We start from the raw sequence: 19,705 nt of genomic DNA on the forward strand, positions 1-19,705 counted from the left end.
CACGTAATTAAATTTAACGGTAGTGAATTTAATGCAGATTTCAGTTTGTCTCTTCATAATCATGAATAATTTTGTTTCCGTCAGTGAAATACGTTTTACGACACGTGTGCAAGCTCGACCTTTGTCTTTCTCTTTCTAACTGATATCATTATAAGAATTATATTCCAGTCTTGTGTAACGTTTCTCTTCATATATATATATATTTTTTGTTTAAATTATAATTTATTATTTATTTTTATATTAATTAATTAATTAATTAATTATTTATTTATTTTTAATTGTTTAATTATGTTTTAATTATTTATTTGTTTTAAATAATTAAATAATTATTATTTATTTTTATATAATTAATTATATTAATTATTTATTTATTATTTATTTATATATTAATTATCATTAATAATTTTATTAGATTTTCTCTTTTTTTTGTCTTATTTACATTTTAAAGATAAAACTTATGCATTACCTTATCCCCCGACGTTGTTTTACCTTTTCTTACAAAATTACTGACGAAAGATGCTTAAAATAAAAATCCTGCTATTTACTAAAAAGGGTAAGGAAAAGGGATAGAAAGAAGGAAAAATATTAGAAACAAAAAGAGAGAAAGAAGAGAAAGAGTGTCGGAGTAACACAACCAAGCATATTGCCTTGTGAAAACAAGTTTGTCATGGAAAAAATGAGATATCGGATGTTAAAATGTGGAAAGAGAAAAGAAACATATTTAAAATCTTATACTTATCGAGCAAAGTGTTAAAAAAAAGATAACGTTGCGTTAATTGCGCTTAAACGCTTGCCATTTCAATTTATTACAATTTTTAGAAAATTAACAAAATAAATTTGACGAGACAGAAAATATGGTAGTAACGTAATCTAAAAGTTATTGGAAAAATGATTTCCGTTTTTTTTTTTTTTACATTTATTGTACATTTATTTCTTGAAAAAGTAATCCTCTATAATACATATAAATAATTTATTTTTTATTTTATTATATTATATAACAATGACACGTTTTGCATAGCGCCTAAAGGTACACAACATTTTATCACTTGATCGATAATAGCAGTTACGAGCGGATACTAATCGGATGTATTTTTTTTTAAAGCTCCCTTTACAACTGTCATTCCGTATTAAACTTGTGTACGAGTGTGTTTCCTATTTTCAGGGGTTCGTATATATATATATATATACCTTCAGGGGGTTAATATATTCTATTATAATTAATGGTAATAGATAATGAATATATGTTATCAACGTAATTATTATAAGAAACGTATTATTTATTTCTAACTCGTGTGATAATAATGATAAATCTTTTTTTTTTTTATTTCTTATATTTATAAATACCATCGATTGAAGAAAAGTACAAAGTAATAGTCACGAAAATAAATCATAGTTATATGATCATTCGATTAATTTTTATTTGTCCTTACATGTTCCTTTTTATATTAATAAAAGGAAAGATAAAAAAAAAAAAACAAAAGAAATGATGTAAAACAAATGTACAGAGGCGTTTTATAATTTACGTCATTTGCAGTTTTACTGCAATGGTAGTGGTTATTACGCGATGGAAATATAAGTTTGTTTTGTATATTCTGTTAGAAAATATCCTTGAAAATAATATCCTTTCATTTCTTTCTTTAATTCTTGAAGTCGTGATTCTTTATAAAATATATATTTCTATTTTATATATATATTTATAGATATATTTATACGGTTTATTTAAGAAAATAATATTTTTATATTTTTATCATTAGCACGCGTAAGATTTGCCTTCATCGATACCATTTTTCTTAACTTTAATCTTATTTTTAAATTTTATGAAAATAAATAGACGATATTTAGATTAAGATGAAAATTCTTAAGTCAAACGTGAAAAATGAATCGAGTTTGCGTCATGTGGGTTTTTTCGATCTCGTTTATAGTAACAAAAATTCTATAATACGTGTTCGATGTTTTAACTTTACGACTCATGAACGGTTCTTATTTATTTTTCACGATGTAGTTGAAAAAGCAAATGGTTGGGGGAAAAAGAAAAAAAAGAGGACTTGAAAAGTAACAGTTTTATATTTCCCTAACAAAAAAAAAAATATTTTTATCTTTCCAATTTTTATTTTATCCGTAACAACATTTACAATCATTATACCGTTGTATTATAAACGTGTAAAAAAGGTACCAAAAACAACAACCGGGAGAATAAGAAGAAAAATTAACGATAAAATTGTAACACAAGTTTATTTAAATATTTTTTAATTGGTATACACGAGCGTAATAGGAAAAAGTAAAAGAATTCTTAATTGCTTGTTTTTAAACTTGCGTAATTATGAATAATATTATACCGTGATCTTAACTTTTACAGTGTTTCTCGTTGATTTTATTAACAAAAAATATTCTATTTCATTCTGCCTTTCTCTCTTTCTCTTTCTATTAATTCCACTAAGAGAGAGAGAGAGAGAGAGAGAGGAAAGAGTTGTCTTATCGAAATTGAACGACACCGAATGAAAGAACTAGATTTAAGGTATAAAATAGGAAACATATTGAGAGAGTGAGAAAAATATAAAAAGAAAGGGAAACGAAAGTAATTCGCATCGAAATTTAAATCACCCTTTTCCAAAGTAAACCACCTAGTAGGTGATAAGAAGGAAGATGTTGATCTCCTTTCGAAAAAGATTCGTGGTAAGCAACATAGTGGAAACAGTTCCCCTTTTTGTGGTTGAGATGTTATCTCAGATGATCTGATTGTGAGAATGTGTATATATTAAGGTATTGACAAAATACGAGGAAATAAATAAAAAGATTTAAGGTACGTGTCTCTGTGTGTGTGTCGGCTTATCGGGTACGTTATAAAAAAATGAAATAATAAAAAATAAAGTTGAAGATTGAATTCTTATACCAGATAAAAAGATAATTGTAATTTAACAATTAAAATAAGAAGAGGGATGAGTTTATTTAAAAATTTTATTTAATTTTATAAATTTTTTTATTTATTTAAATTTTTTAAAATTTATTTTATATATATTTTTTATAGTTTTTTAAAAATAATAATCGTCATTTTGTTGCTACCAAAACGAGGAATCACTAAGCAAAATAGTATGCATATGTTATGGTGTGTATGGTGGTGGTGGTGGTAGTTAAGAAGAAGGGGAAGAAATTGATCTTATTTCGTATCCCTCATTTCGTGATTTTGGAAAATATAGTTACGTAAAGATAAATAATTTAGGTGTTACGTATACACAATGCACCATTTATGTTTACAAAAAGTTTATAAAACGAAAACAACAGATCTTTCGAATGTTATTGAACAAAATTATATTCGATGATGTAATATTTATTTATTAGATGAATGAAAAAAGTTTTAATACAATGTAGGATTAATGATGACGAACGATGATCGTGATCGGAAACGTAATTTAATTACGAAAGATAATTCGAACGCGTTATTAATGAGATTCATTATAATGTTGCATGTGCGTAAAAGAAGGAATAAAAAAGAAAAAAAAAGAAAAAAGAAAAAAAATGATAAAATGCAATGTGTGCAACGTAACGAATGGAATAGAGTGCACAGTGGATACCGCATTAGCGTGCGAACGAAAACTTCGGCCGTGTTATCCAGAATTAAAATTCTTTACCTCTTTTATATCAAAATGAGCAGCAACAAGTGACACAAATCTCTTTTTTTGTTGACCTCAGGTAAAACAGACGAGTAACTTGATCTCAAAGAAATGTGTATAACATCCTTTTTATTCTCTGAAGTTCTCTATTTTCCTAAAACAAAGCAAAACAAATAGAACAGAACAGAAAAGAAAAGAAAAAAAATAATAAGCTTTTATTAGTTTAGTCGAAATTTTTTTGTGAGATAATAAAATAGCATATTTACGAAGAAGAAATATTTCGTTACGTATAAATAATAATCAGTATAAATATTTCTAACAAAGGGAATGAGTGGTTGCGTCATAATTACATACGTTATAATAATTTCTTATACCTATTGATTGATTTATTTAAAAAAAAAAAAAAAAACAACATTTTTAATCGACGTTAAAAAATAATAACCCAATGAAATCACAGGAACGAGTAATTAACTTGCAAGTATATTGATCTTCTTATTTGCCTACTTGTTTTGAAAAACAAAAATCTGAATGCAAAAAAAAATAGATAAAGAAATAAAATTAAAAAATGAACAAAAAATTTCATTCGCATAAAATAGGAAGAAATCAAAAATAAAATAATCTTGATAAGAAGAGGAAAATTCAAGAATTCGATAAATATGATATGTAAATAAAGAGGATTTGTAATTCTTCTTTAAGATGAAACGCAAATAAGAGAAAAAATACTTTAGATACTTGAAGGGAAGGAAGGAAGGAAGGAAGGGATTGAGGATTTTTCCTTTGGTTCGTAGAATTCTCTGTCCGTGTTAGTAACCCACCAAAAAGGATTCGTAGTATAGAATGTCGGCACGTGAAACATTCCGCTAGAGTGTACCAAGCGCACCGAAAGGATGATATAGTGGGGGGTGAGTTTTTCATCCCCCACCATCGTTCTAGAGAATATAAAGTGGTCGCGTGGTTGGAAGCACAGTCATTCTGACATAGAAACTCTGACTAGTAACTAAAGGGCTTAATAGTATATGATTTAGATCGCGATTATTTTGTTTCGATTTTAAACAACCCCTCAGCTGATTTTATTGCTTCTTGGATTGTTCTGCTTCCACGAAAGAAAGAAAGAAAAAAAGAAAGAAAGGAAGGAAGAAAGAAAAAAAAGGAAATCGACGACTTTAGCTACGATTTTCATTTTCTTCTTGGAAGATCATCGTAACACGAGGTATACTATTGATAATTTATATATAATATTTTTTTTTCTATTATTGATTATTTCTTTTTTTTCGGTGGCGGGGTGGGGGGGGAAGGGTGATCTTATATTTTCCATATATTGATGGTTAGATGTTAGTAAATTAAATATTTAAATACATAAATAAATTGTTACAATATATCTAATACAATAAATAATTATTATTTAAATATTTGTACATATAGAATTATTTATTAATATATGAGATATTATATTATAACGAGATAACTTTTATCAATTGTTATATTATATTACATTTTTTATTTATTTGTTTCTGCGATGCGAGATTTACTTTATTATCGGGTTGAAATATTGATTAGAATAGATCCCGACGTTTGAATCGATAATTAGATATTATTTTTTAAATTGATAAAAGCAACGATATTGTCAAGAAAACAAAAAAAAAAAAGGAAAAAAACGAGAAGAAGAAAGTAGAAAATAATAAACTTTTCAGTCGGTCGTCTTTCACCACCTTTCTTCCCCCGTCTCCTCCTTCCCTACCCTTTTTTCATTCGTAACTAGTAGGAGTTTCTTTTAAAAGATAAATGAAAGGTACAGCAACCCTTAGTGGTTGCAAGGACTGATTGATAATCTAATTTGTTTGACTTATGAATGTTATTTTTTGCAAAGCCACAATCTCGTTTAAAGTTCAACCAAAAAATAAGACGCGTTGGTGAGAAGCTTTTCTTTTTATATTTTTTTTTTTTTATCATCGTTACTAGTTATTCGTTGATATTTTCGTATATTTCTGTCGTCACACTAGTTATTCTGCTTTGATCAATTTTTTCTTTTCTTTTCTTTTCTTATCTTCGAAAAGGCAATGCAGTTAAGTGACTTTCCTCCAATAAAGTAATTAGATTAATTAGAGAAATACGAAGACGTTCTACGTTAAACTTCTTTACTTACGTTTCTCGGGTTCGTTAATGCTTCCTCGGACAATGAAAAATTATTATTAAATAATTGAACGAATTTTATATAATCGATAAAAACTTTTCTTTATTTTATGAGCAATATTTTTATTTTCTTTCTCTCTCTCTCTCTCTCTTTCTAATCAATAAAAGTTTCAATTTTAATTATGTTGAATATCAAAAAAATAATAATATCATAATTGTATTAATGAGAAACATATATAATTAGATAGAAATAGATAAAAATAATTAATATATGAAACTTTGTTAACGAACTTTTCCATCGATTATTTTAAATACGTGTTAAAAGTTTAATTTGATTTATTAGAAATACAATGAGAGGACGTAAATAATAATGAAAATAAAAATAAACATGAGAAAAATGATCAATCACAAGATGACATAAATAAATGCCGTTGTCTTAGAATTAGATGAATTAGATGATATTCTAAAGATTCGATGTAAGATAAGTGAGATATTCGTATACGTGATATCCGTATAGGATCTTCTTTTCGGACTAACAAATGGAAGGGAAATGTTTTATCGAAACGATTTTAATATTTATCAACCGATTTGATATTTCTCAAAGCTAAAGTGGTTATCATAAATATATACCATCGGGATAGCAAACATTTGCTATCATAATATTTTTTTCCTAAAGGTAAATAGAAAAACGTTTCCAAAAAAAAAGAAAAAAAAAAAAAAAAAAAAACAAGAAAATTAACGAATAAATCAAATTCACAAAAGTTTCTTCATTTTTATTTATATGAATAAAATTGAAAAGAACGGAATTTTTTGCTTAGTAATCAAAATTAATAAAAACTCGAGAACATTTTTACTAATTCGTTGTCAAAGGAAGAAAGGAATTTATTTAATCGATAAGATTATTATTGAAAATTTGAATCTTATTTAAGTATTGCTTCCGTATTTTCATTTTCTTTTTTTATTCTACGTTGTTATTAATTTTCGTTTCTTTTATTTCAGATAAACATTTCCGATACTTTCCTGATAAAATTTACTCGTTTATATTCGTAAAAGGCCTGTCTGCCAATCAAACCCTTTATTGTAGTACATTACTCATTCACCCTTAGGAAAATATACACACTTTGGATTCGGAGTTCGTTAATATTTCATTAAAAAAGAAAAAAGGAAAATAAAAATACATGCTTTTTTTCGTAAGAGTTCAACGTTTTCGACGATTAATACGGAAATGGTGATTGACACTTCCATGCATGGGACTTGTACAAACATATTTTGTAAAATATCTAAATATTTAGTAAAAGTATATATGATTTGCATAATACGTTTCTTCTTATTTTTTATTTCAATAATAATTGACAAAAAAGAAACGTTAATGCTTAATATTGGCTTAAATGCAACCCCCCTCCCTCCCCCAAATGTTTCAAACGAAAATTATTCGAACTACAAAAGGACAAAATTATCTTACACTTTTATTTTTGTTTTTAATTTAACCAAGGGTATCACATTTATCGAGATAAATTTTGCTTAGTTTTTTGTCTTTGTTTTTCTTAAGTAGAAATTTATTCGAAAGTATGTTGAAACAAATCGAATCTATTATAAACTAAACAATCGAGCCTTTTTTTTTCTTTTTGATTTTTAAAAGTTTGGCTACCGTATCGAATAATAAAAAGTAAGTTTGTTGAATAACGATAAAACAATTGTTTTTCTACGTTAAATTCGGAACCTTTTTCAATCGATCGATTCGCGCGGTATATTTTTTTTGTTATATCACAGGATATTCCACGTTAAATAATTAAATAACTTTTCTTCAAGCAGATATTTTCCATTCGAATAATAAAATATGTATTGGGGTTACGTGTGGTTACGTTAATATTGTATACGTATTATCTGTTCGTAAATTTTCAATTAAATTTACCTCGTAATCCTTTTTTTTCTTTTTTAATAAAACTCAAGATGCATAGTTACGCATTAAACCCTCGAAGCATCTAAGTTTGGTAGATACATAATTCGATAATATCGAAAGTTTGATGGAACATCTAACTCATATCAAGGAGGATCATTATTTACCGTTGGACCAACGAATAATATTTAACAATGACTTCGTAACTATAACCGATAAATATTGAAAATAAAGTAAAATAGCAAAAAATTATTCGAACAATTTGCAACTTTTAAGTTTGTTCATTGATGTGCTTTTTTACATTGCTTTTTAATTTTTTATGATGGCAACAAATAAATAAAGAAAGAAAGAAATTTATTTTCGAACAATAAACGATTTTAATCATCGATTCGAACTTTGAGAAATAAAGAAATACGAGAATTTTTATAATTGGGCCGAATTGTGTGTTAAAAGAGAAATCATTGGAAATTAAATGAAATTTAAGTTGGAAACATTTTAATAAATAAAAATAAAACGATTAACTTTAATCTCCATTTCTTATTTAATTTATATTAATATTTTTTTCTGGTTTTTTTCTTTTTTGCTATTATTTCTATATAATTTATTAATTATTAAATAGCATCGTTATATAACATGTTGTCATGTAAATAATTTTAATAATTATTTAATGTTAAGAGTGTTATTCCGTAGATTAATAATTTATTGCATAATAAATATCACAAATTAACCAGGTATATATGTTACGTTTAATTAATGAATTGTTTACCTATTTTCAGGATCGATAGATTTGATCATAAATTTGTTTTAAATTACAACTTCGTTGTTAAATTTTTCTAATATCTGTTATTTTTTTTTCTACCGAATTTGGTACCGATTTATCGAGTATTATATTCTTCTAAATCTACGTGAAAATAGGTCGAAGAAAAAAGAAAATGTATTTACTATTACGACTAAGTACGATTAAATTGCTTAAATACCTTTCCATAGTCATATGTTCCTTCTTTATATATGTGAACGTTTATTTAATAGGAAACTAAAGAGAGAAATAGAGAGAGAGAGAGAGACAAAGAGAGAGAAAAAAGAAATAAAAAAGTTCCTACTTTTTTGCAGGAAGCATTAAAAGCTCTTGTAAGCAGCTTTATGGCTTGATTAAGAACAACCATGAATAGAAAAAGAAGGAGGAAGAGAAATATAGAAAAGAAAAAAAAGAGAAAAGATACGAATATAAAAGATATAAACCTTTTAACATGTCAACGGAGATTTTCACATTATTTGAAACTCGCTTATTTAATACGTAAAATGATTATAAATGGAAAATATTTCTTTCGACGTATCTAACTTATATTTAAAAAGAAACGTCACACACACACACACAAGCTCCATGTACGTACGTTAAGTTTTTGACACGTATGCAAAACGTGTTGCCTATCTTTAAGGGGCTCATCAAATATTATTTATCGATAATTCGACCAACGAATTGTCATAGATATAAATTAATGATTATTAAGTTAATAATGGGTAAATATATTAATTAAGACAATTTAATAAGAAATATATCGATCTATTTTACGTTAATAAAAAAAAAATGATAAATTTTCATTAACAATCCATTCGCTGTACTCTTCTATTTAATTTTTTAAATTTAATTTAATCGGATTAATCCGATTCTAAGTAGACGCGTTTCATGGTAATGGAAAGAAGGTTATGTTTGAAAAGGATTTATTTAAAATGAATCTCAACGAAAATTGACAGACATTCGAGTTACTTACAAGCATAATCCTTTGTATTCTGAAAGTAAGAAAAAAAAAAGGAAAAAAAAGAAAATGAAAAAGTAAAAATTTAATGGCACATCATATAAAAATTACAAATAATTTGACTCTTTCACACACAAATTCGAAAAACAACTCACCAAATTCGTTCGATTTATTTCGCATGATCCGCGATCTTTGCTTTTTAATTTGATCGAAAAACGAATTTATTATTTTTTCATCGTTGTCTTATTTTATTTCGTTTACTTTTTTTAGTTAAATATTTTATGCAAAACATTAATATTCATTCGCGTTATCTTTCCTCGCGATTCTTCCCCCTACGTGTTTAAAATTATTTTATTTATTATTTACGGGGTATTTACCTTGTTTAATTTATTTTTTTTTATTTTTGTTTGAAAATTGTATGCGCAATTTTAGTAATCGTTACACGTATCCTGTACGTACATACATATATTATAATTCTATGAATTCGATATGATACGGGGAAAATGATAAAAATTCTTCGAAACGCATTTATATTCACAAACATTACGCATATGCGTTACGAAAAATGATTGGTTTTCAAATATTACATTTACCTATACAGATGTATATTATATGCATGGAAAAAAGTCATCAAAATATTCAGGTAACAACCTGTAACAAACATGAAAGCTTATAAACACGTTTTATATACGCATACACGTAATTATATTTAATATTAATAAACATTTTACAGTAATATATATACAGAGTGGCTTGTAATTGATGATAAAAAAAAATATATAATATATGAATAGAATATATATATATATGTGTGTGTTATGTGTGTGTGTGATCGTACCAGGAAGAGATTTTGATTTTTTTTTTTTTAGCTACCATTAGGATACACGAAAACGACATAGTTTATGGGAACAAATCATGTCCTTTTTTTTTTATCTCTCCTACCCTTCTTAGGGTGATACGAGTAGGAAAACCTAACGACGTATTAACAAAGGTCTTTTGACAAAAATCATGCTGAGTCGGTAAAGGTCTCAATCCTAATCCTTACTGATAACCTTATACGCCCTTTAATAATGTTCTTATTTTTTATATTTATTTTGTTGTCTCCTCTCCTTGTTTTTCTTTTTACACGATTGGGCAAACACGATTAATATTTATTACTCGAAATTATTTATAATTTTTATCCGTATTACATTTAATGTTAAATTAAATGTTTCGAATTTTGAACAATTTTCTTAAAGGATTAATTCGCGAAAAAATTTCATTAGAATTTTCTTGCAACTTTCTTGGACTATCTCTGATTTATTTATTATTCGTTAATTTTTTTTTCTTTTTTTAATTATACACAGTATTGAAATATTTGTCAAAGTTATTGCCAATGAAAATAAATCATTTTCATTAGGGATAATGTTAGATACTTTTTATAGAAAATATTTGATCGTTGAAAGGTTTATTTAATTTCTTTTTTTTTTTTCTATTGTTGCAGAAAAAGAAACATGAAGTTCTTACGTGGTGTAGTAATTTTGGCATTGTTCTTCGCCATTTTGGTTGACTGGACAACTGCGTTACCTACATTTGACAAAGATATGCTAAACGATTCAGATGTAAGTATACTTTTATTCCTTTTAATTTTTGTTCTTCTTTTTTCTTTTACTTCTTAAATATTCGTATCTATTATCTCGTATCGATTCTTTTGAAAAAAAAAAAAAGATTTCAATCGCGTATATGCATTTAGTATGAAAAATATTATAATAAACGATGCAAATTTACAATAAATTTCGATCAAGAATATTGGTTATCGAGGTGCTTTGGTGATAAAAAAAAAACAAAAATAAAAATACATATTGGAAAAAAGTAATTAGAAATAGAAAAAAAAAAGGATGAAGAAAGATATTGTGTTGTTGCAAACGAATGGAGATGCAACCAGAGTTATTTCAATGAGAATATGAGAACAAATAGTGAAGAAATAAAAAGAGAAAGAGAAATATGATCAATTGGAGTCTTTTAACGGCAAAGGGAAAAACGAGTAGTCAGCTTCGTTAGAAAAGGATTTTTCTCTACATTACGAAAGACTTTTACGTATAACGAATATCAGCTAGTATCTAAATACAATATCAATGAGTTTTGATTTACATAGAAATTATTTTAAAAGATTACATTAATTTAACGTCGTTTAATTATTTAACGTCGCTTATGTGAATTACGCTTCATTAGAGGACACTAATTATGCACACGCATATGTGTGTGTGTATGTGTGGATGAGAGAGAATTTAAAATGACTTTGTCATTACTTTAGATATCCAACATTCAATGGACTTAACAACACTTAAAATAGATTCTTAGAATTTTTTCCAATGTTTCACTAAAAAAAGCTTGTCAAATACTTGAAAGAATGAAATCCTTTGATTGGATATCTGTGTTAAAGCGCTTGAAAGATTAAAAGAAAGAGAGAAAAAGAAACAAAAAAAAAAACAAGTATAAGGGGAGTTAACCTGTTGCGTGGATTATTTACAGAAAAAGATTCTATAAGCTTACTTTATCTGTCTCTGTGTTTAATCGATATATAATATTTTTTATATTACTTTTTAAAGTATACAATATCTTGTTGATCATAGTTAAAAATCGTTAAAGATTATTTTAGAAAATTAATTCTTCCTCGTATAAACGTTATTAGACACGAATAAAATATATATGAAAATAGGAATGTAATTTTTTTAATGAAAATTGCACCGATTTGCGACGGTTATGTTTGTCGTAAGAAAATTTGTCGATCGAACAAAAAAAAAATGAGGAAAAAAGAAATCGATAGCTTCGATCGATCATAGTTTTTTCGTAGAATTTAACAAAAATTCTTTTTTTTGGGGATCAACAGTATTGAAATTAAATTCTATTTCGCGTGATAATGAAGTGAACAAACGTACGACGAACTGACGTAACTAATAATACATACAATTCGCAAATATGATTTTTTCGTTTGAAAATGAGTATTACAGCTAGCAATAACGTAATTTCCGTTTATGCAACGAACCTATCTTTAACGTGTTATATAATTAATATTTTACGCAACAGTTGAAAATCAGTTTAGTATATCGTTTTCGTTACTTATTGCAGTTTCCAAAATTAATAATAATTTTTTAATTTATTATAATTAAACATTTCGTTTTTGATTTATGGTTTTGTTTCTTTTATCTTTATATATCTACTATTTTGTAGTAAAAACTTTCGTCTTAATTCACGTGATAATCATGTTTTCTTTTTATCATCGAAATTATGAAACAATTATACATGTATACATCAAATTGTATCATGTATATCTCACACATATGCTTATCTTTCTCTTCTTATTTTCGAAGCAATAATGTCGTTTGGAAAATACGAAAAACTAGTTTATTACGTTCATTATCGTGTTTGTTTAAAGACGACGATCGTAAATCATTTTCATCGTCCTAAACTATTACTATTTTTCTCTCATATATTCTACGAACTATTATTATTTAATTATTGTAATTATTTTTATAATATAAAAAAAAAAACAAAGGATAAGTTTAACAACGGTACGAAAAAGTATCGATTTAGAATAGTATTTCATGAATATCTATTTACGTTGTATTTTGTTCGTATCCGTTTTTATGGTTGATTGAATATTGAATATTGAATGTTAATAAAAAAAACTGCAAGTTAATAGAAATGGAAAAAAAAATAAATAAAAAGGGAAATAAAAAAGAGGCAGAGCAGATTCAGGTAACAGGAAAAATGTCGGTACGACGTTTATAAGATCTTTGATATAAACGTTTACGAGAAATCGGACTGACATCTGTTAAAATCTGATTTCCTACGAGCAACAGGATTATCGATTATTAGATCAATCAGAAATTCCTGGACCTTCCGGCTTTTCTAATCTCTTTTATTTCCTTTTTCCTTTTCCTTTTTCTTTTTTTTTTTTTTTTTCTTGTCCTTCCTTCGTGATTGCTCGTGAAAGATTAAGGGAACAAAAAAAAGAAATAAAAAGATTAGAGGAATACAATGACGGGGAAAAAGGTTTAAAATATAATTGTTGTTGATGTTGTTGTTGTTATTTATTCGACAAAATTCTGATATAAAATCTCGTTTAATAATTAAATTAATAATTAACACAAACAAAATCGCATTAATGCGATAACAAATTGTCGTCAAACGTGATCTCTTAATCACTGGATCAACATATTAATCTAGTCTTAATTGTAATAATATTATATGAGCTTTAAAATATTAGAATTGAACAAAAAGTTCGCGCGTATATTATATTCGTGTTGTTTCAGATAGTGCAATTTTTCTTTTGAATTCAATAAAATTACTTTATATCTGAGTGAAATATTAATTAAAAAAAAAAAAAAGCATGAACTTTTGGTATATACGTTAAATATAATATGAAATAGAAATAATCATCGAAATAACGATATTACGAAATATTACTTTAAACTTTAAACTTTAGTTTTGTTGATCTCGCTTCGGAATAAAAAATCTCGAATTAAAAAAATGTCACCCAATATAGGATTTTCGATATATATTACGTAAGAAAAAACTTTTTCGGTCGTTCGATCACTAGGTAAATACGTATCAAGAATACTAAGAGGTATCAAGAATACTAAACGAACAATTTGATTAAAAAAAAAAACATACGAAAAAGAAATAAAATATATAAATATATATATATATATATATATTATATTAAATAATAAAAATATACAATATAAGAGAGAGAGAGAAGAGAAGAAAAGTTGAAAGTAACGAAACCGTCGTGAACAATCGGTGCAATCGATGTTTCTAAATGAAAGAAACATCTATCTTGGAAAATGAAGGTGAAAAGTTGACAAGAACGTTCTCGACTGGTTCAATCTGTCGATATATTGTATGAATTGATGCAAAATAAAGAAAAAGAGAAAGAGAGAAAGAGAGTGAAGGGTTTTATGGATGAGAGAGTGGCGAGAGAAGGAAGAAGAATAAGGGATGAAAGGTGATGGAGAAGGGGAGGGGGGGGGAGACTCGTCAGAAATACGAACGAAGGAAATCGACTTAGAGACTTTTAGATGGTCCATTGAGATTTGAGATTAGGTAATAACTGTAACAAGTAGGAAGGATCGTGAATGAGATATATAGAATGAACAAATACCTCATAAAGATCGACAGTTTTTCGCTTACGTCATACTATCGTAAAACTAAACCCTCTAAACCCTCCCCTAACCTCTCCCACTACCCCTCCTCCAGCCCTTCCTGTTGTATATGGATCCATTTTGTTGTTCCAGCAAAGAGAGACATTGTCACGAAATAAAAAACAAAAAAAGGGAGGAAAGAAAAGGGATGCTATATAACTTTTGCCCTTATACATTTTTCTCTCTTTCTTTTATTTTATTTTATTTAGATCCGACTTTGGATAGTAATAGATCATTCGATTTATTTCGATTCGTAATTTTGATAGATTATATTATAGATCGTTTGCAATTAAAATTTTCCCGTTTGTTTTTTTTCTTTTTTTTTTTTTCTTTAATTTTCTTTCTTTTTTTTTTTCTTTCTTTCAAGTTGAAATTAATTATTCCATTTTTGGTTGTCCCATATGATTCATTCGATATGTTTTTTTTTTTTCTTCTTTTTTATCAATTCTATATGATAATAATTGGTACGCTAATATTCGTCGCAATTATTTGCCACTAGTCGATCATTTATTTATAAATTATGTAAATTTGAAATTTATATTATTCGACATTTATTCGAGAATGATCAAATGAATTATTATTCCCTCTATGTATTATTAATTTATTTCTAATTATTTAAATCGTTATTATATAAATAACAATATTGAGGAATAATATTTGTATTTTTTTTTCTTTTTTTTTTGCTATGCGCGATACGTCTAAATAAATAAAAGAATAAATAGTTTTCGTAAAAGTTTTCCTGCCTGGTGTAAATACATTTTTCTGACAATGTTTAAATGAAAATAATGTTGTAAGAATAATGTCATAATATCGTTAATATAAATTTAAGTTTTCATTTATATTAACATAGATGCATTTAACGTAATATATATATATATATACAAATGTATCTAATTGTAAGAAGACAAGAGAATTTCACGGAACGAAACAAGAAGTTCAAGCTGTTCAAATGCGAATCGTTTTCGTTCAAGCTAACAGACTTTAACCTTATTCTCGTTATCGCTACGTAACTGCATTCAAACTTTCCTTGCAAAACAAAACGAGTTTCAGAATTCTAACGAAAGAGTTGGAAAGATGGTAACGACAACTATACAGGAGGGTTAGGGGGAATGGAAGGGGGAGGGGGAGGCCGACGAAGGAAATGTCACGCGGTGTGTCTTTTCAAGATTTAATTTGAGAGACGTTAATTTATTTCTCTGGAAAATAATATAACGTGTTAATTATTATTACGTTGAAAAAATGGCAAAACAAATAAATTAAAGAAAAAACTAAGACGACTGAAAATAAGCTTCTTTTTTTTTTTAAATATTGATAATAATTTATCGCGTTTGTGTGTTTGTTACATTAAATATATATATATATATATACGAGTTAAATATGAGTATATTTATTTATACTGACTCTGATGAGTTTCAGTTATTAAATTCTTAAGTAAAGTATATGATTCTTGGAAAGATTATCAAATTTAAATAACAGAGAAAGTCAATTTGGATTAGAGAAAATGAAATGTTTTTTTTTTTTTTTGAACATTATAATAATAATTTATCGCATGCTTGTCTATGTGCATTTAAGTTTAAATATACATTAGAATGAATGTATGGAATGTGTGGAAAGATTATTAAAATTTGGAAGAATTAAAAATAAAACTTGGACTAAAGAAGAAATCAGTTTTTCTTAAAGTTGTGCGATAATAATTTATATTTATAAGAACATTAAACATATGAATTAAACGTATTTTTATTTTAGTAGATTAATTGAAGGTGAGCTTAATTACACGAGTTGACTGCTGGATCGTGGTAATTAATTTCTCAAGAAAAAGGATATGACGCGAATGAATAATTAATTACATTTAAAAAGTAAAAGACAAAATTCTGGACAAAAATAAAAATATTATAAGAAAGAGAAAAGAAATTTCTATTTTTTTTTTTGTATAATTTGAATAATATTTTATCACGTACATTTTGCGTTTGTGTATATAAATTGAATTTATGAATCAGACATGTATCTATTATGGAAATATGTGTGGAATGTATAAATTAAACGTATAGTGTCCCATGTAATTATTATATTATATACATATATAAATTGAATTTTGGCGTACGTATGTCTAATATTATGCAAATTTAATTGCAATAATAATAATAATAATATTAATATGATAAAATAAACGTTTCTATCGCAATAGTGATAGTGATAGGAAAGGTATGCTAATGTTTATAGGAATACGCGGGCGTTGTGTGTGTGTGTGTGTGTGGTATGCGTGAGTGTATGTAAACTAACAACTATCGATATCTTACATTAATTAAATTCGTATTCCAAAGTAAAGAAACGTGTTTAGTAGGAAATTACTTTTAAGAATAAACGCAAACTTCATTTTCTTCGGACAATCTTCATTACGTCATAGAAATCAGTAAGCACATACGAATAATTTATCACAATATCCATCTAACACTATCGACATTGGAAACTTTTACCAAAGTTTACGCTGATTTAAAAGCTTTTCTCGATCAGAGAGATAGAAATTTAACGTGTTTTCTACTTTAGAACAGTTGATATAACTTACGATAAAAGGAATTTCTTGAAAATTTGATTTCGAGCACTTATACAATTTGTGAGTTACTCGATGAGAAGATTTTTCGAATTTTATTTCACTTATAGAATATTTTCTAAAGCCCAACACACTGATTCGAAAAAAAAAAGAAATCTTTATTTTTTTCTATTGAAAAACACAAACGCGTATAAAAATTAATATTTGTTTTTAATAAATTTTTAAGTATCTATTTGTATTTTATTTTTATGAAAAATCGTTATCGGATTGTATAACTATTTGCACGATAAAATTTATGGATTTTGTTTTATCTATTTTTTCTAAAAAAAATTTTCAAAAAAATAGGGAAAATACATTGTAACAGGAAATAATTTTTCGTTGCACTTTACATTTGACGTACGAGTTCAAAAAAGAATACAATATTATATAATATTTTATATATTATATAAATTAATTATATACTTTTTTCTATTTATACGTAACACATTGAAATAGAATAAAGATCGACTATGTAACAGTAAGATATTTTTCCAAAAATTTTTGAACAAAAAAAAGCACAGCTAAATATCAGCTATTAAAAAGAATACAACAAACAAAAAAGAGAAGTAATTATTTGTTTACTCCAATACAATTTTGTTCCTCTGTTTTCAGTTGGTGGATGAGGATGGTAGCATCGACGCGGCCCTAATTAATTATCTCTTCACGAAACAAATTGTACAACGACTTAGAAACCAGCTGGACATTAGTGATCTTCAACGTAAGCGAAGTTATTGGAAACAATGCGCCTTCAATGCGGTATCCTGCTTTGGCAAATAAATCAACAACAACAACAACAAAATAATAATAAAATAATGAAAAAGAAAAAAAATCATAAATAACAAAAAGAGGAAACCAACATTCGACTTTCCCTCTTCCCCACTCCCTAAATCTATCTCTTCTACCTTAACTTGAAAAATCAAATATATATCACGAGAAAGAATTGCAATCATCCTAGCATCCGTAATTCGCAAATTATCTATTCGTAAAAATATATTTAACATGAATATTATTGTTGATAATAATTAAATAGAAAATTTATGCAAATATATATATATACGTATATATTTTTTTATTTTTTTTTTTATATAAATAATAAAGATAGTGATTAATCGGTTTAAAAAAAAAAAGATTGTTTCCTCTCGTTGGGGAAATCAATAATTTTTTTATATCATTCTTGATTTCTTTTTCTTCTATTTAATCGGAGCATAATAAAAAGTAAATAAATTTAGCGGATGTTAGGAAAAAAAAAATATCGATCATCATCTGTGCAATATATTCTCCCTCTAACAAAGCTAAAGTAGTTTTTAGCGAAATACACATATCGTATTCGAATTGAATTATTTGTTCTCTCTCTTCCTGTTAGAAATAAGGAAATTAATAAAATATTTACTAATCATTATGATTCGTTCAATCTGAGATTAACGTATTGGAAATAATAATTAGTATAAATAAAAAAAAATAATAATCTCTTATTTGGAATCTTCAGAATTAATTATACTACTCTATTGTTATTTTTAATGAATTCATTTAAACAAAAATAATGGAATGTACTAATGTGCAATGGATTTGAACTTACAATAATATAAATTAGATGTGGATAAAATTGGTTGGTTGAATAATTTTAATGTTAATGTCCAATGAAAAAAAAGCAGTATTAAAAATATATATATATATATTTATGTTATAATTAAGATTCTATATTAGGTATAAGTAAAGAACGTTAATAAAGTATTTATTTCCATCAAATCTTATTTGATTATTTTTTATATAGAAAGAAAATATTTCTTTATTAAAAATTTAATTAATGGTTTAATAAAGAATAACATGTTTACCTAATTATCATATTTATAAAATTAATCCGTACGCGTTTAATTATTGTTTTAAAAAGATCTGATAATATTTCGTTATTACTACTACTATTATTATTATTATTATTATTATTAACTGTAATTAATCTTATCGGATAAATATCGTAATACAATAATTACGTTTTAATAAATATTCTATGTATATATATAAATTATTCCAAGGAGTTTTTGTATGGAAAATGTTAACAATTCAATTTCATTTTAATAAGATAAATTCAGATTTGTTTCTCCATTTTTCATTTCTCGTTGTCTTGATACACGACAGTTTCGTAAAAAGTTTCATTAACTTTGGTTAATTAATTTCATCCTTTAAACCGTACAAGTGTATAATTACATCCGGTGTGTCTTAATTAAAATTTCGTGATATCAAATTTTCCGTTCAGGACATTCCGTTTCACACATGGCTTCTAAATTGGATTTGAACTTTTATGGCATCACCTAGCATTATTTTTATTTCAACTTACATTAAATAAATAAACATGATTAATTATTTATAGACTAAGATGCGTAAATTTCATAATATTCGAAGTAACGACTGATCAATTAAAAATTTGAACATTATCTATCATATTATTTCTACTTGTTTTCTTTTTTATATTACGAATAAAAATATTTACTTTCAATAATAAAATATCTATAAAATGTGTAGAAGTATGATTAATCGGTAAAAAGAGA

At 26.1% G+C, this 19,705-nt stretch overlaps 1 protein-coding gene across 1 annotated transcript; it reads left to right on the forward strand.

Moving 5' to 3' along the window:
* The first annotated feature begins 4,541 nt into the window (after positions 1–4,541).
* Positions 4,542–17,982, forward strand: LOC122519791 (allatostatin C-like). The gene is made up of 3 exons (XM_043639490.1): positions 4,542–4,818; positions 10,873–10,990; positions 17,775–17,982. The coding sequence occupies exons 2-3, from the start codon at positions 10,883–10,885 to the stop codon at positions 17,937–17,939; spliced, it is 273 nt and encodes a 90-aa protein (XP_043495425.1). The 5' UTR covers positions 4,542–4,818; positions 10,873–10,882; the 3' UTR covers positions 17,940–17,982.
* Positions 17,983–19,705: the final 1,723 nt, after the last annotated feature.

The sequence above is a fragment of the Polistes fuscatus genome, unplaced genomic scaffold (genome assembly GCF_010416935.1).
Source record: "Polistes fuscatus isolate 324 unplaced genomic scaffold, CU_Pfus_HIC Scaffold3, whole genome shotgun sequence".
Lineage (NCBI taxonomy): Eukaryota > Metazoa > Arthropoda > Insecta > Hymenoptera > Vespidae > Polistes > Polistes fuscatus.

What these genes read in the sequence shown, in the direction of transcription:
- LOC122519791 (XM_043639490.1), top strand. Translation starts at nt 10,883, where the DNA reads ATGAAGTTCTTACGTGGTGTAGTAATTTTGGCATTGTTCTTCGCCATT. An exon ending in ATATGCTAAACGATTCAGAT is followed by an intron (nt 10,991 to 17,774) that starts GTAAGTATACTT and finishes CTCTGTTTTCAG; the next exon opens with TTGGTGGATGAGGATGGTAG.